Source organism: Monodon monoceros, unplaced genomic scaffold, assembly GCF_005190385.1.
Source record: "Monodon monoceros isolate NGI ecotype Baffin Bay Population unplaced genomic scaffold, NGI_Narwhal_1 Super_Scaffold_5, whole genome shotgun sequence".
NCBI lineage: Eukaryota > Metazoa > Chordata > Mammalia > Artiodactyla > Monodontidae > Monodon > Monodon monoceros.
In genome coordinates, this window is record NW_021703782.1 from 18,961,455 (window position 1) to 18,980,501 (window position 19,047).

At 36.8% G+C, this 19,047-nt stretch overlaps 1 protein-coding gene across 1 annotated transcript in view; it reads right to left on the reverse strand.

The window, feature by feature from the left end:
* LOC114884419 (serine/threonine-protein kinase MRCK alpha-like) overlaps window positions 1–19,047 on the reverse strand; it is a 49,403-nt gene that overhangs the window by 4,387 nt on the left and 25,969 nt on the right. Inside the window, 4 exon segments of the mRNA XM_029203436.1 lie at window positions 5,960–6,556; window positions 9,334–9,396; window positions 10,523–10,739; window positions 12,368–12,449. Coding sequence (XP_029059269.1) covers window positions 5,960–6,556; window positions 9,334–9,396; window positions 10,523–10,739; window positions 12,368–12,449 — 959 coding nt within the window.

Consider the following 19,047-nt stretch of genomic DNA (forward strand, 5'->3'; position numbering starts at 1 on the left):
CTTTGTATGGAAACACAAAAGACCCCAAATAGCTAAAGCAATCTTGAGAAAGAAAAACAGAGCTGGAGGAATCAGGCTCCCTGACTTCAGACTATACTACAAGCCTACAGTAATCAGGACAGTATGGTACCGGCACAAAATCAGAAAGATAGATCAATGGAACAGGGTAGAAAGCCCAGAGATAAACCCACGCACATATGGGCACCTTATTTTTTTGTGTGGGGGTAGGGGTTATGCGGGCCTCTCACTGCTGTGGCTTCTCCCGTTGCAGAGCACAGGCTCTGGACACACAGGATCAGCAGCCATGGTTCACGGGCCAGCCGCTCTGCAGCATGTGGGATCCTCCTGGACTGGGGCATGAACCCATGTCCCCTGCATTGGCAGGCGGACCCACAACGACTGTGCCACCAGGGAAGCTCTGGTCACCTTATTTTTGATAAAGGAGGCAAGAATATACAATGGAGAAAAGATGGCCTCTTCAATAAGTGGTGATGGGAAAACTGGACAGCTACATGTAAAAGAATGAAATTAGAACACTCCCTAACATCATACACAAAATAAACTCAAAATGGATTAAAGGACCTAAATGTAAGGCCAGACACTATAAAACTCTTAGAGGAAAACATAGGCAGAACACTCTATGACATAAATCACAGCAAGATCCTTTTTTACCCACCTACTAGAGACATGGAAATAAAGACAAAAATAAACAAATGGGACCTAATGAAACTTAAAAGCTTTTGCACAGCAAAGGAAACATAAACAAGACTAAAAGACAACACTCAGAATGGGAGAAAATATTTACAAATGAAGCAACTTACAAAAGATTAATCTCCAAAATTTATAAGCAGCCCATGCAGCTCAATAACGAAAAAAAAAAAACAAGAAACAGCCCAATCCAAAAATGGGTAGAAGCCCTAAATAGGCATTTCTCCAAAGAATATATACAAATTGCCAACAAACACATGAAAGGATACTCAACATCACTAATCATTAGAGAAATGCAAATCAAAACTACAATGAGATATCATCTCACACCAGTCAGAATGGCCATCATCAAAAAATCTAGAAACAATAAATGCTGGAGAAAAGGAAACACTCTTGCACTGCTGGTGGGAATGTGAATTGGTACAGCCACTATGGAGAACTGTATGGAGGTTCCTTAAGAAACTAAAACTAGAACTACCTTACGGCCCAGCAATCCCACTACTGGGCATATACCCCGAGAAAACCATAATTCAAAAAGTCATGTACCACAATGTTCATTGCAGCTCTATTTACAATGGCCAGGACATGGAAGCAACCTAAGTGTCCATCGACAGATGAATGGATAAAGAAGATGTGTCACATATATACAATGGAATATTACTCAGCCATAAAAAGAAACGACATTGAGTTATTTGTATTGAGGTGGATAGACTTAGATCTGTCATATGGAATCTAAAAAAGAAAAAAAAATGGTTCTGAAGAACCTAGGGGCAGGACAGGAATAAAGACGCAGAGGTAGAGACTTGACTTGAGGACATGGGGAGGGGGAAGGATAAGCTGGGACGAAGTGAGAGTGGCCTGGAAATATATATACTACCAAATGTAAAATAGATAGCTAGTGGGAAGCAACCACATAGCACAGGGAGATCAGCTCAGTGCTTTGTGACCTCCTAAAGGGGTGGGATAGGGAGGGTGGAAGGGAGACGCAAGAGAGAGGAGATATGGGGATATATGTATATGTAAAGTTGATTCACTTTGTTATAAAGCAGAAACTAACACACCATTGTAAAGCAATTTTACTCCAATAAAGATGTTAAATAAGTAAATGGAATCATATGGTATTCATGATTAATTATATATGCTAAGCCCAAATACATTATAAAAAATACCTTCAGAGTGGAATCCAAAGAGAATCCCATAATAATATTATAATTATCATATAATAGCTGCCTAAAAATCTTTTTTTTGATACACAGGGTTAACATAAATTAAAATGGCACATAAATGATGTGCATGGGTCAAATTATAACAACACGTGTGTAAAGTCTGACAACAATCTTTCTAACACCTACATCTAACAGCAGCTTTATTAAGAAATTTCATAACATTTCAAAATTTGTGGTTCCTAAACCAGGTCAACTCCCAAAAAGAATATAGTGTAAGATTAGAAAAGTATATCTGGGGAGTGAAATTAATGAGCAAAGCAGAAAGAACTTCCAGCCAGCAACATTTTTGGAACTTTCCACTTTATTAATAACAACATCTTATGGCTCCTGAATACTCACCTCAACATGAATATGTCTCCCCATTAAAGCAACAGCCATATAATTAACAACACTTCCTACAGTCATGTTGTGCCATCTCTTCCCTTTTTTCTGTGGTCAACTCTTGAAAGTGTCATTTACATTTCACATCCTCCACTTCCCAGCCCTACTGACACCCAGTCCATGGCAATCTGACTTGTGTCTTAACCCATCCATTAAACCTGCTCTCACTACAAGCCATTAACCGTCCATTATTCCTAAAACCAACAGACACGTTTCAGTCTTTGTCTTACTTGAAAGCTCAGCAATACTTGCCTCCTACAATTCTCCCTCTCAGTTTCCTTTGTGGGCTTCTTGCTCTCTGACCATCTCTCTAATATTTATGTTTCTTGGTCCTCTGGCCTATGTCCTATTCGCTCTCACTCTGTTTACTCTCGCACTGGAAGTACAAACTCAGCGTGTCCAAGGAACCAGGTTGATAATGCCAGAAACTAGTCATTGATTTTAGCTTTACCACAAATGGGATGGCCAGACATTGTGTGCTCTGATGCGTTCAGCGTGACATACAAAACTAGTAAGAAATTACTCTTATTAGAAGCCATTAATGCTCATTTTCAGTTGTAGGAAATTCAGGATGTAGAGGAAGAAGTTAGAAAGCACCACGAGGAAACAGACAGATCCAGATTGTAGAACATCCTACAGTAGAGCAAATCTATGGTGTGGAAAACCACTCAGGATTAAAAGATATTTAAGAGATAACCATAACATGCCATGTGTGGACCATTTTTGGATTCTGATTCCAAGAAATACACTGTCAAAAGAGATGTCTTTATGATAATCAGCAATATTTGAATATGGACTACTGGATGGTAAAAAAGAATCATTGGTAATTTCTTCAGAGGTGATAATAGCAATGTGGTTTTATGAGAAAATGACCATATTTTTAGAGATGTATGTTAAGGTGTGTAGAAGTGGAATGAAAATAATATTTGGGATTTTATTTCAAATACTTCAACAACTCAACAAAAAAGAAAAAATATTAAGTTATCATATCCCTTCCTCCTCTGTCCATCCGAATCTGTCCCACCTTGTGTTTTATTATCTCAGTAATATCAGTGGCATCACTCATTTTCTCAACTAGGAAATCCTGATTCTCTGGTCCCTGAGCTTCCACTTCTAATCAAAGCTTTGTAAAGCAAAGTTTTTTCAATTATATCTCCTCAATATCCCTCAACTTGTCTCCTCTCCATCCCAACTGTCTCTACCATACATAATTTTAATCCACAATTTCTACAATGACCTCCTAGTTGGTCTCTTGGGCTCCAGTCTCACCTCTCATTTATCGTTTACCTCACCACTAGAACCTAGGGATTTTTCTGAAGTGCAACTCTAACCATGTCAGTGCGTCTGTGATCTGGCTCATGAGAACTTCTCCGGTCCCATCTCTTGAACTCTTATCTTGAACTCCATGCCTGAAACAGTGAACTTATTATAGTTCCTCACAAAATGCGGTATCAATGGCCTTTTCCAGTTATGACAGAGTCATCTGCCATTGGAATTACCCTCCCACCATCAATACTTATAAAAATGGACAAGTCATATGAAATAACTGTTTTTAGGCATTAGTTAGTAGGAAGCACAGGACTGCCATTCGTAAAAGAAGATAAATATATAAGGTGGGTCCCACATTCCCCTGTTTCTCTGCCTAAGGGAAATTTCCAAAACTGCTATGCAGGAAAATGGAACCCAAGCAGACAGTTGAAGTTTTGCCAGACAGAGGAAACAGATTCTAATGTGTCTGGAATTTGCAAGACAGAGTACACAGAGGAAAGCCACAAAGAAAGGTGTCCCAGAAATCTGCACAGCTGTTCCCTTGAACTTCCTGGCCAAATCCAAAACTGCACACAGACAGAGCAAGAATCCACAAGACTCACACAGAGCATTGAGAGTGAACAGAAATTTCATAGGTAGTACAGTGCTGGAAAGACATTAGATTTCTGAACCAGAGTAGAGAGACATTGGTGAAAACCCTAGGCATTCAGGTGAGACCAAGAAAGGCCATTCTTTGGGCATGAGGACTAGAAGAAAAGACAAAATAGGCCCACCCTAACAAAGTCTAATTCCAAGCCTCAGCAAAACTAAAGTAATTCATCAGTAGGTTAATTGTTTGTCAGAACAAAACACACAACACCCTCTAGAGAAATACATAATATAACCCAGAGTCCCTGTATCATAGCATTCATAATGTTCAGCAAAGATTAAAAAAAAAAATAAGACCTGTAAAAAAGCAGGAAAATAACAGCTTTAATCAAAAAAAAAATCAGTAGAAGCAGACCCATAGAGGCCATATGTTGGAATAATTATAAATAATTGTATAAATAGTTTAAGACTTTGTGAAAAAATATAAACAAATTGGCAGAGAGGAGAAATCTAGCAAAGAAATGGAAATTTCAAAAAAAATACTTGAAATTATAGAACAGAGGAATATAATACCTGAAATGCTTAAAAATCCCTGGACAAACCAGGCATAAAAGATCAGTGAAACTGAAGATATAATCAATGTAAATTATCTAAACTGAAGTAGAGAAGGAAAAAAAGATTTTTAAAAAACAGAGCCTCAACAACTTGTAGAACAAAGTCAAGAGGTCTAATATACATGTAATTGGATCTCCAGAAAAGAGAAAATAGGTTAAAAAAATTTTAGAAAATATAATGCCTAAACATTTTCCAAAATAAATGAAAGATATCAATCTTCAGATCCAAAAAGTCCTGAAAATCCTCAGCAGAATATATACAAAGAAACTCACATGTAAACACATCGCAGTCAAATTGCTGAAAACCAAAGATAATGAGAAAATCTTAAAGTTTGCCAAATAGAAAAGACAGAGGGAACAACAATAAAAATGGTTGATTTCTCACTGGAAACAATGGATACCAGAAGAAAATAGAATGACATTTTTTAAGTGCTGAAAGAAAAAAACGCTTCTCATTTTTTTAGCTGGCCTTTCCAGACTCACCAGTTTGGATTGTGTCCCTCCTACATGCTCCTGTAGAATACTGTATTCCCCTATCACAGCACTTGCTTAATTTAATTATTGATCTCATATCATGATTATAATCTCAATAAAGATACAGACTATTTCACCATGTTTAATATTGTGCCCTTAACTTTTAGCATAGTAAGTTCATATTAAGTGCTCAATTACTATTCTCTAAGTGAATAAAAAATGCTGTATTAAATTTATAAAATGATGGCCTGCATCAATGAAATATCAAATAGGCTAAAATTATTTAGGAACATTCTATGTAGACTTTACATAAGCTAAATCTAAAAGGCAAAATGTAATCTACTTAGTAAATATTTCTTATGGTTAATTAATGCTTATGTGATTTTCAGTGACCATGAAGATATCTACTTAGGACCTTACAAAAAGCAACAACCTGGATTAAGAATATATTCAAGGTAAATTATCCTATGAATATAGTATAAATTAAAGGCTAAGTTATTTCACATGTATGGCTTAGATATAACTTCTTTAGAGCTATTCTACTTAAAAAGACATAGACAACTTAGGAAAATTCTTCAGTGATGTAGTTTTCAAAAATAAAACCGTCATTAACAATATTTAGTCATATGATATAGAACTGTAATAACAAGGTTGGAAAGGTACAGAGAGACAAGGAAATAAATTGTAAGGTAGCCTTACGGCAATAACTTGGATTTGCTGGCCACATCAGTTCAACTGGCCTAGATCTGAGGTCCCTGTTGTCAGTGTAAATGCCAACGCTCTTAAAACATAACAGATACTCAGTACTAGAGATCTCAGTTGCACAGAGAGCGTCCGCTGGTTGATGTGCAATAAATGACAGTGTAGGGTCATGGGAGTGCAGCATCCTGTATGGAATTCCTTCTCTCCTCAAGGGGTATCTCAGGAATCCTGATTGGAATCCTACACAGAGCTATTTGCTGAAGATGCCCATCCACTGGACATTGGTTGGGATTTGGAGCTCTTTAAATTTTCTGTGAGAAATTTTCTTGCTCTGAAACAGCTCGTAACAGAAGATTTGGCTTTTCCTAGCCACACAGAGGCATGTATGGGCCCCTTGGCACACTGTTCCAGAAATCATGGTCTCGCACCCTTTGGTTTCTGCCAGCTTGTGAATATCAGTCTTTCGTCCATCCAAAGCTGACATGGGCAACAGCTGCACATGGTGACTTCGTCCTGAGATCACTACAACCATCTGGCCATGGGGGATAAGCTCAATCTGGTGAATCTTCTTCATGTAGCCAATGCAAATAATTTCTACACAAGTAAGCATATTTGTAAGTCATTTTTAAATGCTAAATAACTTCTGTTTACTTATTTCAACTGTTCTCCAAATTTTACTCATAAGCAATTAAGACATTTTTCCCAATAAAAATGATCTGATAAATCTTCTTAGTGTCATTAACTTGAGTAATTTCTCTACAAATAAAACAGCAAGTCACCTTCAAATAGCAATGTTTTCTTATTTTTTAATTTTCTTTATTGAGGTATATTTGACATATAACATTATATTAGTTTCAGGTGTACAACATAATGATTCAATATTTGTGTGTATTGAGAAATGGTCACCGCAATAAATCTAGTTAACATCCAACATTGTAGATAATTACAATTTTTTCTTGTAATAAAAATTTTTAAGATCTACTCTCTTAGCAACTTTCAAATACACAATATAGTATTATTAACTATGATCATGTTGCTGTACATGACATAACAAGGACTTATTTATTTTATGATTGGAAGTTTATACCTTTAAAACCCCTTCACCCATTTTGCCCATTACCCCCACCTCTGGCAGCCACAGATTGTTTTCTGCATCTATGAGCGTGTTTGTTTAGATTCCACATACAAGTGAGGTCATATGGTATTTGTCTTTCTCTGACTTCTTTCACTTAGAGTAACAACCTAGAGGTCCATTCATGTTGTCGTAAATGGGAAGATTTCTTTCTTTTTTATGGCTGAATATGATATTCAGCCATGATATATATATATATATATATATATATACATATATAATGTATGTATGTATATATATCTCACATCTTTATCCATTCATCCATTGGTAGACACTTAGGTTGTTTCCATATCTTGACTATTACAAATAACGCTGCAAGGAACATGGAGGTGCGATATCTTTTCAAGTTAGTATTTTTGTTTTATTTGAATAACTATCCAGAAGTGGAATTGCTGGATCATATGGTAGCTCTATTTTTAATTTTTGAGGAACTTCAATACTGTTTTCCATATGGCTGCAACAATATACATTCTCATCAACAGTAAACAAGGGTTCTCTTTTCTCCACATCCTCACCAACACTTATTATTTCTTGGCTTTTTAATAATAGCTATTCTAACAGGTATGAGGTGATATCTTATTGTGGCTTTGATTTGCATTCCCCTAGTGATTTTGAGCACTTTCATGTATCTGGTGTGGCCGTCTGTATGTCTTCTTTGGGAAAATATCTATTCAGATCCTCTGTCCATCTTTTAATCAGATTGCTTAGTTTTTGTGCTATTGAGTTTTATGAGTTTTTATATATTTTGGATATTAACCCCTTATCAGCTATGATTTGCAAATATTTTTTTCCCATTCGGTAGGTTGCCTTTTCCTTTTGTTGATGGTTTTCTTTGCTGTGCAGAAGAATGTTTTCCTATTTTAAAATTCTTTCCAATTATTACTCCAATGGATTTAAATCAGGTTCTAATAAAATCACAGACATAAACTCAAAGGGTAGGTTTGAGAAGGACCAAAAAGGGATAGGAAGAGCATAAGAGATCAAAAATTATATAAGTTAAAAAAATAATAATAATTATTCCATAGATAACATAATTACCTTAAACATAAAATTAGCATAATAAAGCACTAAACTCAGTCCTGAGATTCCAGACAGCAAGGTGAACACCCTCAATGTCTGACAAGTGGAAATATACTGCTTTTTCTTTTTCTTTTTTCTTTTTTTGGCCTTGCCGAGCAGCTTGCAGGATCTAGATCCTACCAGGGATCAAACCCAGGGCCCCGGCAATGAAAGTGCCGAGTCCTAGCCACTGGACCACCAGGGAATTCCCAATATACTGCTTCTTTAGGGAAAAAAACTGTCCTTTTTTTTCTGGCACTAAATTGATTCTTTTATTACACAAGTATTTGTTGATTGACTACTATGTGCCAGGCACTGTTTAAGTGCATAAGATACAGTGCTGAACAAAAAGAGACAAGTCCCTGCTCTTATGCTGGCACCTGGTGGACCTTTCATGGGTCTCCTCACCAGGACTGAGTCACCCACACAGCATGGGAAGCCTTCAATGGAGAATAGCTAATGCCCTTCAAATGCAGGTTCTCCTTTAACTAACTTATCATTAGAGTGCAAGACATTCAAGAGAACATCTGTATTACAATGACTCCTCTTCATTTCATCTACTCCCCCATTTCTCCCTCAAACAACCATTAGATCCAAACAAAAACAAACAAAACAAAAACAGAAACAGAGAACTCTGCAGTCTTATCTGGGAAGTATTCACTTTATGTTGTTACTCTTTGAGGTGTCAATGTACTAGTGGGGGAGGGGGATTCAAGCAGAAGTGTTTCCTTTCATGAACCAACTTGAAGATGGTAAACTAAGTTCTTACAGCGCACTTATTGGATAAAATCACTTGTGAAGATATTTGGACACACTACTATATATAAAATAGATAACCAAGAAGGATCTACTGAGAGCTCTACTCAATCTTCTGTAATAACCTATATGGGTAAAGAATCTGAAAAAGAATGAATACATGTGTATGTATAACTGAATCACTTTGCTGTACACCTGAAACTAACACAACATTGTAAATCAACTATACTCCAATAAATTTTTTTTTAAAAGATATTTGGGCTCTGGAAGATTATGGATCTCTGAAAGTAGAAAAGTCATCATTTGACTTGAAAGCACATCGAACCAGATGTGGAAAATTTCTTTTACAGAAAAGAAGAGAACAACCTGATATTATTATTATTAGAGTTTAAAGTTATTCCAGAACAGTAAACACTCTCCTTACCATCTAAGGTAACGTGGACAACAAATAACCCTTCTTCACTTCCCAGAGCGATTCTTTTGTGATCTATATTTGACACATAAATTGAAATATCAAGTATTTTGGGGGGCAAACATTAAGTGAAGCTAATAAGATAAACTGGACAAGTTTATCAATGTTGAAAAAGTTTCGAAGTCAAATTAAATATATATTTAGCAATACTACAGTGAAAAGAAACATAAGAATAAATAATTGGCACTATGATTTTTCTTTCACATTACAGAAATAAGCATAATAAAACATTACTTTTCTCAATAGAAAGATCATTTTGCAAAGTAATCTTTATGAATACTTGGAGAAAGTATAATATTCAAGTAATGATAAACTGTCAAATTTTCTATAAGTGATGTTTAATGAATGAAAAAATTTTATAAAATAATTTGGTGACCTTGGCCTGAGCTAAAACAGCATGGGGAGGTATGTCACAACATAGTGAGAACTAAAAAAGTGCAAAGATAGCATATTAAGTGAAGACTTTGAATACAAAGCACAGACTTTACATATATAAGCTCATTTAATCCTCTCCATAACTGAAAAACTGGAATTATCTGCATTTAACACATGAAGTTTAGTAGCTAGCTCCGTGACCCCCAGGAGGAAATAGCTAAGTGGCTCTATTGTCACCAGCATCTAATGCAGAAGAAATGCTGTTTAAGAAATGCAAGTATTCTTGTCTATTGATAAAACTTTCAGTATTGATCTTAGCAATTCATTCATTGATTCACTTGATTTTCACTTATTTATTGAGTATTGGGCATTGGGATTTGAAAGACAGTCTCTGCCCTTAAGGTAGGTAGTTCACAGTTACACACAGGGTCACACCCCTTATGTGTTTGGGGCCAGATGTGTTTGGGAACTCATAATTTTTCAGACTTGAAAAGGTAGATTGAAAAGACTTGAAAGGTAGATTAAAGAAACACCCTTTCAGGCAGGGCCTGGGGAGCCATCATATAATCAAATATATTTTTGCAGAGAATCTGATGAGTAGCTGTGGGATAGAAGTGGAAAGACAACCCTCCACCCCCAGGTAAGCCTCATTCACTCAGGTTTTGCTGACAAATGAATTGTGGATAAAGTTAAGGTTTTCAGATTTCAACATTGGGGCTGTGGTGAAGTGTAGGAACCTAGCGGGATAAATGTTGTAAATCCATACCTATGGTTGCAGCTGTCTGGGTGGTTTTGATCAGGGGTAACTTGCTGTCATAAGCCTCTTTCAGAACATAGACTGAGCGGTCTCTGGAATTACTTTTTCTCAATATTTTGTGCAATTCACTCAGCACACCCACCCACTCACTCTTCTCATTCTCGCTATTTGCTAAGATTGGGATTGAATATCTATTACTAGATGCTGAGAGCTGGGAAGCTGTGACCTAGAATGATTTAAGGAATATCTAGGTTATAAGAAAGCAAACATTCTTTATGCCAGCCTGTCTAGCATTTTTCATAAAACTCACCATTGTTAAATGACACTTGTAATACAGTTACCCTCTTCCTAGTAGTAAAATAGATGACGTGAGTATCAGAAGCAGGCCAAAAGCAAAGTGTCAGAATCACGTCTATTTTGATCCTCATAAAACCACCGTGTTCTCTGACTACCTAAAATCTTGTACTTCATCAAATGAAAATAGCTACCATTTATTGAATGCTGACTCTGTACCAGAAACTGCTCTAAGAAATTGATGAGTGTTAATTGATTAAATCCTCACAGAAACCTCAGTGGGTAGTTGCTGCTATTCTCTCCATTTTATCAGTGAGAGGACAGGAGCACAGCAGGGTAGAATGCAGGCAGTCTGATGCCAGGACCTCCACTCTGAGACTTTCTATTTCTTTAAATTCTAACACACAGCTTTGCATCTTTAGATTACCTCTGAAACGGCAATATGTTCTGCAATGGCAATCATCATAATCAATTGTGATATTACAGAATGTTAAGGAGTTTTTTGTTGTTAAGTTAGAAATATTCAAAAACACTTGTTTTCCTGGTTGCTACATGCCTATAACTTACATTATACTAGTAAATGGCAAATCAGATTTAAATTTTAAGATATATGATTAAGCTAGCAGAACTCTAAATTTATATATAAAACTTTCTTTTGTGAGCATGAAGTTAGCAGCAATGACTTTATAAATTCCCACTGTAAGTCAGTTCCAAATGGCCAGGTCTTTGTAGTCTCTTGGTGGTTGGGTACAGTCTAAATAGATGTCTATCTTTGCACTAAGGAACTAAGAATACTCCTGTCTGGCCTTTGTTAAACCAAGATTCCTAGGTTGACTGTAACCACATGGGTCTCGAGGGCATAACAGTCCTTTGCTTTCTCTGTCACTTTATTTAATCCATTCCAGAATCACTTTTATTTTTTACATGAATTTTAAAGAGCAGAGTGTCTATATTTTAGAGTTTGCAAAACAACATCTTTCCCCAATTTTTCCATTTTGTACTCTTGGTTTGAATCTGAATTATGACTTCAAAATGTTGCCTCAGAGGAGACTTATTTTACAAAGTACCTCTAGTTTTAGAAGTTGCATATTCATGCTACTGCAGGTCCATGAATCGATGACCTTCCTCTATGTCTGATCCGGAAGTATATGGTCTCTCTTCCTCTGTTACTATTTTTTCCTTCTTCTTTCACACCCCCCACCCCAGTACCATTCTGCTTTGTAAGCTTCCCCTGTTTTCAGCTATGAATTATATCTGTCCTGTTACCTTAGTGTGGAGTGAATGGACACCCTCAGGAACATTTGTATTTTAAGTCTCAGATTTAACTGTAGAATGAAAGATGTGACACCTGCAAAAAGCTATTTATAGTATTTTTGAATAAGAATAAAGGGCTAGATTTCTTGTGGCAAGTGGGAGAAGGAGAGAAACTATCTCACAGCACTTCTAAAATCTCAACCTCCAGGTACCTTCAGTAACTCAAGGAGCCCTGACCCCTAGGAACAGTCAAAAAAGGGATGAAACAAAACATACAAGGGATCCAATGGCAGTATGCACACTTACCTTAAACATACGAGGCATTTCCTTTCTCCTTGCAGGAATAAAATCAGAGGGCCAGACTGAACTAACAGAAAGTGCTCCATCCCTGAAGGAAAAGCAAGACACTGGGAGTGAGTAGAATCACCTGAAAGTGAGTAAAACAATAAATAAGCATAATCCTCAATTTTAATTTCCCTGATTTTTAACATTCTTCTTTTCAGTAACTGACAGTGGTCAAAATATTGTATCAGCAGTACCCTGCCTGTCGCATATTATCAGAAAACTCAAGTTAACTCTGGGCTGTCCCTGATTCACCGTTCACAGGGAACTAGGAAGGAGCACCTGTCTGACTCCAAAGCCATGGTCCCTAGAATATGGGCCATGTGCCCTCAGATCAGCTCATCTGTATATTTTTTAAATGTTACCAAGATAGACTTGACATATAATAAACTGCACGTTTTTAAAGTGAACAATTAGGTAAGATTTGACTTATGTATACACCTGTGAAACCATCACCACACTGTAGATAATGAACATGTCAATCACCCCCAGAAGTTTCTTTGTACAGCTTGCAACCCCTACCCCCCATCCTTAGCACTCCTCCCTCCTCCCCCACTGATCTGCTTCCTGTCACTCTAGATTAATTTACATTTTCTAACATTTTATAGAAATGAAATATACAATATGTGGTCTTTTTGTCTGGCTTTTTCTCAGCATAACAATTTTGTGATGCATTCATGTTGCCACATGGATGAATACTTCATTTCTATTTATTGTTGAGTAATATTTCATTGTATGGATATGCCAAAACATATCTGTTCACCCATTAATGGGCATTCGGTTTGTTTCAAGTTTGGGGCTATTTTAAATAAAGCTGCTATGAATGTTCATGCTATGCTTTCTCTTGTAGAAATACCTAGGAGGAGAATGACTAGATCATATATTAGGTGTGTGTTTAGCTTTTTATTATATGATTTACAAAGCAATATATGAGAGATCTAGGTCCTCCACATCCTCCCAATACTTGAAATGATCTTTTTAATTTTAATCTTTCTTATGATGTGAAATGGTACCTCATGGCTATTTTATTTGAATTTACCTAATAATTAATGGTGTTGAGCATGTAAGTATCTGTTATGTGCTTATTTGACATATGTATCTTCTCTATTGAAGTATCTTTTCAAATCCCTTGCCCATTTTTTAAAATTTTTTTAAAAATTGGGCTATTTTCTTATTATTGGGGTGGCCAAAAAGTGTCTTCGGTTTTTAAATAAAAATAAAAGACACATTTTTCATTTTCACCAAGAACTTTATTGTACAATGTATTCACCCTTTCTTTCCACTACCTTCTGCCAGTTTTCAGGCAACTCCATAATTCCATCTTCCCCAAACATTTTATCTTTTTGAGCAAAGAACTGTTCCAGGTGCCTTTCACAGTCTTCCAGGGAATTGAATTTTTTTCCATTAAGAGAATTTTGTAAAGATCGAAATAAATGGAAACCCGAAGGTGCAATGTGTGATGAATACAGAGGATGAATCAGAACTTCCCAGCCAAGCTGTAACAGTTTTTGCCTGCTCATCAAAGAAACATGCCATCTTGTGTTATCCTGATAGAAGATTATGCATTTTCTGTTGACTTATTCTGGACGCTTTTCATTGAGTGCTGCTTTCAGTTGGTCTAATTGGGAGCAGCACTTGGAATTAATCGTTTGGTTTGCCAAAGGAGCTCATAATAGAGGACTCCCTTCCAATCCCACCATATACACAACATTACCTTCTTTGGATGAAGACCGGCCTTTGGTGTGGTTTGGTGGTGGTTCATTTCGCTTGCCCCACGATCTCTTCCATTCACATTGTTTTACAGTATCCACTTTTCATTGCCCATCCCAATTTGTTGTACAAATGGAACTTTTTCATTACGTTTAAGTAGAGAATTGCACACGGAAATATAGTCAAGAAGGTTTTTTTCACTTAACTTATGTGGAACCCAAACATCAAAGTCATTAACTTAAACAAGCTTGTGCAAATGATTTTCAACACTTGATTTAGATATTTTGAGTATGTCGGCTATCTCCCACATAATTATAACGTTGATTGTTCTCAATTAATATCTCTATTTGATTGCTATCAACTTCAACTGGTCTACCGGGCCGTGGAGCATCATCCAGCAAGAAATCTCCAGCACGAAACTTTGCAAACCACTTTTGACGTGTTTGATTAGTCTCAGAACCATCTCCATACACTGCACAAATCTTTTTTTGCATTTCAGTTGTGTTTTTACCTTTCTTGAAATAATAAAGCATAACAGGCCGAAAATGTTGCTTTTTTCCTTCCATCTTCAATATTAAAATGGCTACACAAAAATTCACCAATTTTGATAAGTTTTTTTTTTTTAATGCACGCCGATATGACAGCTGTCACATACAATCTAACAAAATTGTTTCAAATGAAGTCAAAGACATCTTAGTGCTACTAGAGCCATCTTAGAGAAAAAAACAAATGAACCTTTTGGCCAACCCAATACTGTTTTAAGAATTTTTATATATTCTAGATATAAGTCCTTTGTCAGATGTTTGGTTTGCCCCCAGTCTGTAGCTTTTATTACTTCTCTTGACAATGTATTTCAAGGAACAGAAGTTTTAAATTTTGATGAAGTCCAATTTATCAATTTTTAAATTTTACCTGTTGTGCTTTGTGTTGTATTTAAGAACTATTCGCCTTATCCAAGATCAGCAATTTTTCTCCCATGTTTACTTCTAGGTGCTTTATAGTTTTAGGTTTTACATTTAGTTCTATGGTCTATTTGGGGTTAAATTTTGTATATAGTATAAAGTATAAATCAAAGTTGATTTTTTTACACATAGATATCTAAAATTCCAATTTCATTTGTTGCTAGCTTTTGCAACTTGTTGAAAATATTGTATACATTAAAGTAACAGAAAATTCAGAAATATAGTTACAAATGTTTTATACATGAAAGTATATTTTATGTGCATGTTAAAAATATATATGTAAATATATTTTATATGTATATTAGAAATGTTATATATATTTCTAGGTTTGTTTTTTTTTCAAAGTTGTTTTGGCTCTTCTAACTCTTTTGCATTTTCCTATGACTTTTAGAATAAGCTTGTCGATTTCTACAAAAAGAATTAAGAAGCCTACTGGGATTTTGATTAAGACTATGTTAAAACTATCAATCAATTTTGAGAACAATCACATTTTTAAAATACTGAGTTCTGCAATGAATGACCACAGTCTCTCTCTCTATTTATTTAGATCTTTGTTAATTCTTTCATCAATATTTCATAGTTTTCAGTGTACAGGTCTTGCACATCTTTTGTCAGATTTATTTCTAAGTATTTTTTAATATTTATTTATTTTCCTTATTTATTTTTTAATTATTTTTGGCTGTGTCAGGTCTTAGTTGCAGCACATGGGATAGTCCTTGAGGCATGTGGGGTCTTTTTGTTACAGCACATGGTGTCTTTGTTGTGATGCTTGGACTTGTCTAGTTGCGGTGTGCGGGCTTCTCTCATGTTGTGGCGCAAGGGCTCCAGAGCACGCAGCCTCTCTCATTGAGGTGCACAAGCTCAATAGTTGGGGCTCGCAGGCTTAGTTGTCCCAGGGCATGTGGGATCTTAGTTCCCCGACCAGAGATCGAACCCGTGTCCCCTGCACTGGAAGGCGGATTCTTTTACCACTGGACCACCAGGGAAGTCCCTATGTTTTGATGCTATAGCAAATGGCATTACTTATTTAATTTTGATTTCTGATTATTTGTTGCTAGTATAAAGAAATGCAATTTATTTTATATATTGATCAAGCGTCCTGCAAACTTGCTAAATTCATTTATTAGTTCTAATAGCTTCTTTGTAGATTACATTGAATTTTCTCCATAGATATTCATTTTGTCTATGAATAATTTTGCTTCCTTCTTTCCAACACGGATGTATTTTATTTCTTTTTCTTCCCTGGTCTGGATTTCCAATACAGTGTTAAATAAGTGTGTTGAGACCGAACATCTTTGTCTTGCTCCTGATCTTAGGGAGAAAGCATTGAGTCTTTTGCCGCTAATTATGATGTCAGCTGTGGGATTTTCATAGATGCCCTTTATCAGGATGAAGAAGCTCCCTTCTAAGTGTTCATCAAGAATATATGATTTTGTCAAATGTGTTTACTGTATCTACTGACATGATCTTTTTCATTTGTTGATATGGTAAAATACATTGATTTTTCAATATAAACCAACTTTCCTGAGATACACTACACTTGCTCAAGATGCAATATAATTTTTACATAATATTGGATTCGATTTGCTAACATTTTGTAGTTTTCCTCACATGCATGTGCTGATCAGTAATCTGCTGAATCCTCAAGCTAGATCCTCTGTAGATCCATGCAGCTAGTGCATGCTCTCAATCTCTCCCTCCCTCCCTCCCTCCCTCCCTCTCTCTCTCGCTCTCTCTCTCTCTCTCTCTCTCTCCCTCACTCTCTCCTCTCTAGCTCTGTACTTTGTCCTGTGTACTCTGTCTACTGGGTCTCTCTGGACTCTCAGCTTTATCTCTTCAGTTCAGGGAGTTCATCTGGGTCTGCCTGGGATTCCACTTTCTGTGTTATATACTGGAAACTCTCACAAGGCAGTAACCTGGGGCAAGTATAGAGCTGACCTCATTTATTTCCCTTCGTTATCTGATATCCAGAACCTTAAATCAGTTCTTTTGTTATTTCACAGGGAAGGTTAAATATAAATATGGCCCCTGTTACTTCCTCTTGGTTGAAAGTAGAAGTCTGTTTGATTCAGCTCACTTGATAATTTTTGGCTTCTCCAACACTTAGAACAAACTCATTTCTTTCCCCCAATGCTATCATTCTCCACTATATCCCTACAGCTGTCAATGTGACCCTCAGTTTTTCAGTCCTGATGACTTAAAGCCTCAGTACCATCTGGTATTGCTACTCTTTTCTTCATCTTCCTTTTTCTGCCACTCACCATGTCCCATGAGGTCACTGTAGTAATATTTCCTGCACCTGTCTCTTCTTCTGTAATTCCTGCAGCCACCACTTTAATGAAGACACTCATTTGATCTGAAGGATGGACAATTGTAAGCTGGACTTCTTGGCTCCAGCACCACTTTAATTTTCCCTGTCCCCAAAATGAAACACACACACACACACACACACACACAAACACACACACTCCCAAACCAACTTATTGAAAATCTACATCAAGAATAACTTTCTGGGCTTCCCTGGTGGTGCAGTGATTGAGAGTCTGCCTGCCGATGCAGGGGACACAGGTTCGTGCCCCGGTCCGGGAAAATCCCATGTGCCGCGGAGTGGTTGGGCCCGTGAGCCATGGCCGCTGAGCCTGTGTGTCGGGAGCCTGTGCTCTGCAACGGGAGAGGCCACAACAGTGAGAGGCCTGCGTACCGCAAAAAAAAAAACAAACCAGTAACTTTCTAAAGTCACCTTCAAGATTATCTAGTTTCCTGTATCAGTTATTCAAGGTAATACCAAATTTCTGACAAAAATGACATTAGCTGAGGTGAAGAATATAAAACAAAGTTTGTGAGTAAGGAATCAACATAAGATAGGATGAATGTAGAGACCCACAGAATCTGTGATAAGGAGAAAGTTCAGGCTGAGCAAGCACACAGCCATCACAGTGCAGGTTACACCTAGAAAAGAAGTATAAGGGAATACTATGAATAAATGTCTCACTACCTGGAGCCACAGGAAGTGAAGGGACCACCCAAGGAAGAAAAGAAGGCCAAGGACAGATGCTCAGAGACACTAAGAGAAAAGTGTAGAGGAGCCAAAAAGGTGCAGAAGAATCAGGGGGAGCCGAGAACATATTGCATTTCCCCGAAGGATACACTTCCTATAAGTTCATCGATTAAATTTTATTAAACACTTAAAGAGTGTCTGGAGTGACATTTGCAACGATGGCAGAGTAAGGATCTCTGAAGGTTCTCTCCTTCATAAAAGAAATGAGAAAACTAGCAAAATTCATCAGAAACAACTTTTTTAGAACTCTATAAATTAACCAAGGTTTGTGGCAATCTGAGGAGGATTTATTTAAAATAATAATTTAAAAAAAGCCGAATCTTGGTAAGGAGTATGAGCTTTGCGGTAGTTTAACTCACCCTAGGCCCATGCTCCATTTCCATCTCCTCAGTAGCCTTGAAAAATGGCAGCCTGCATTCACAGTGCATCCTAGAAGCCACTCAACACCTGAGGCAGCTGGAGAGTAGAAGGAAGAAGGAGAAAGGAGCTGGAGTATTAGGCTTGATTCAGAGGTCTCCCAGGGAAAAGTCTATTCCCCAAGGGGAACTTATAAAAAACTATTTCATGCAAGCATTTTAACTGCATAGCTGCCTATGCAGTGCTTAACAGCTGGACAAAATAATAGACTAACCAAAACTCTTAAAAGGAGAAGTTGGAAAATGAGATATCCATAGGGGTTTTGAAAAGGTCTGACATATTGCTAAGAATCTAGAGCATCATGCACATGCATAGAACTGTGAACATGCTTAGGGCTATGTATATGCTCAGGAAAGACCAGAGAAGGACATAAGTTCTCACCTCTGGCTGACATTGGATGCATAGATAAATGTTTTTCATCAAATTTGGGAGGTTTTCTGACATTATTTCTTCCAATATTCTTGAGGCTTTGCACAAGTATAACGTGTTGTCAACTG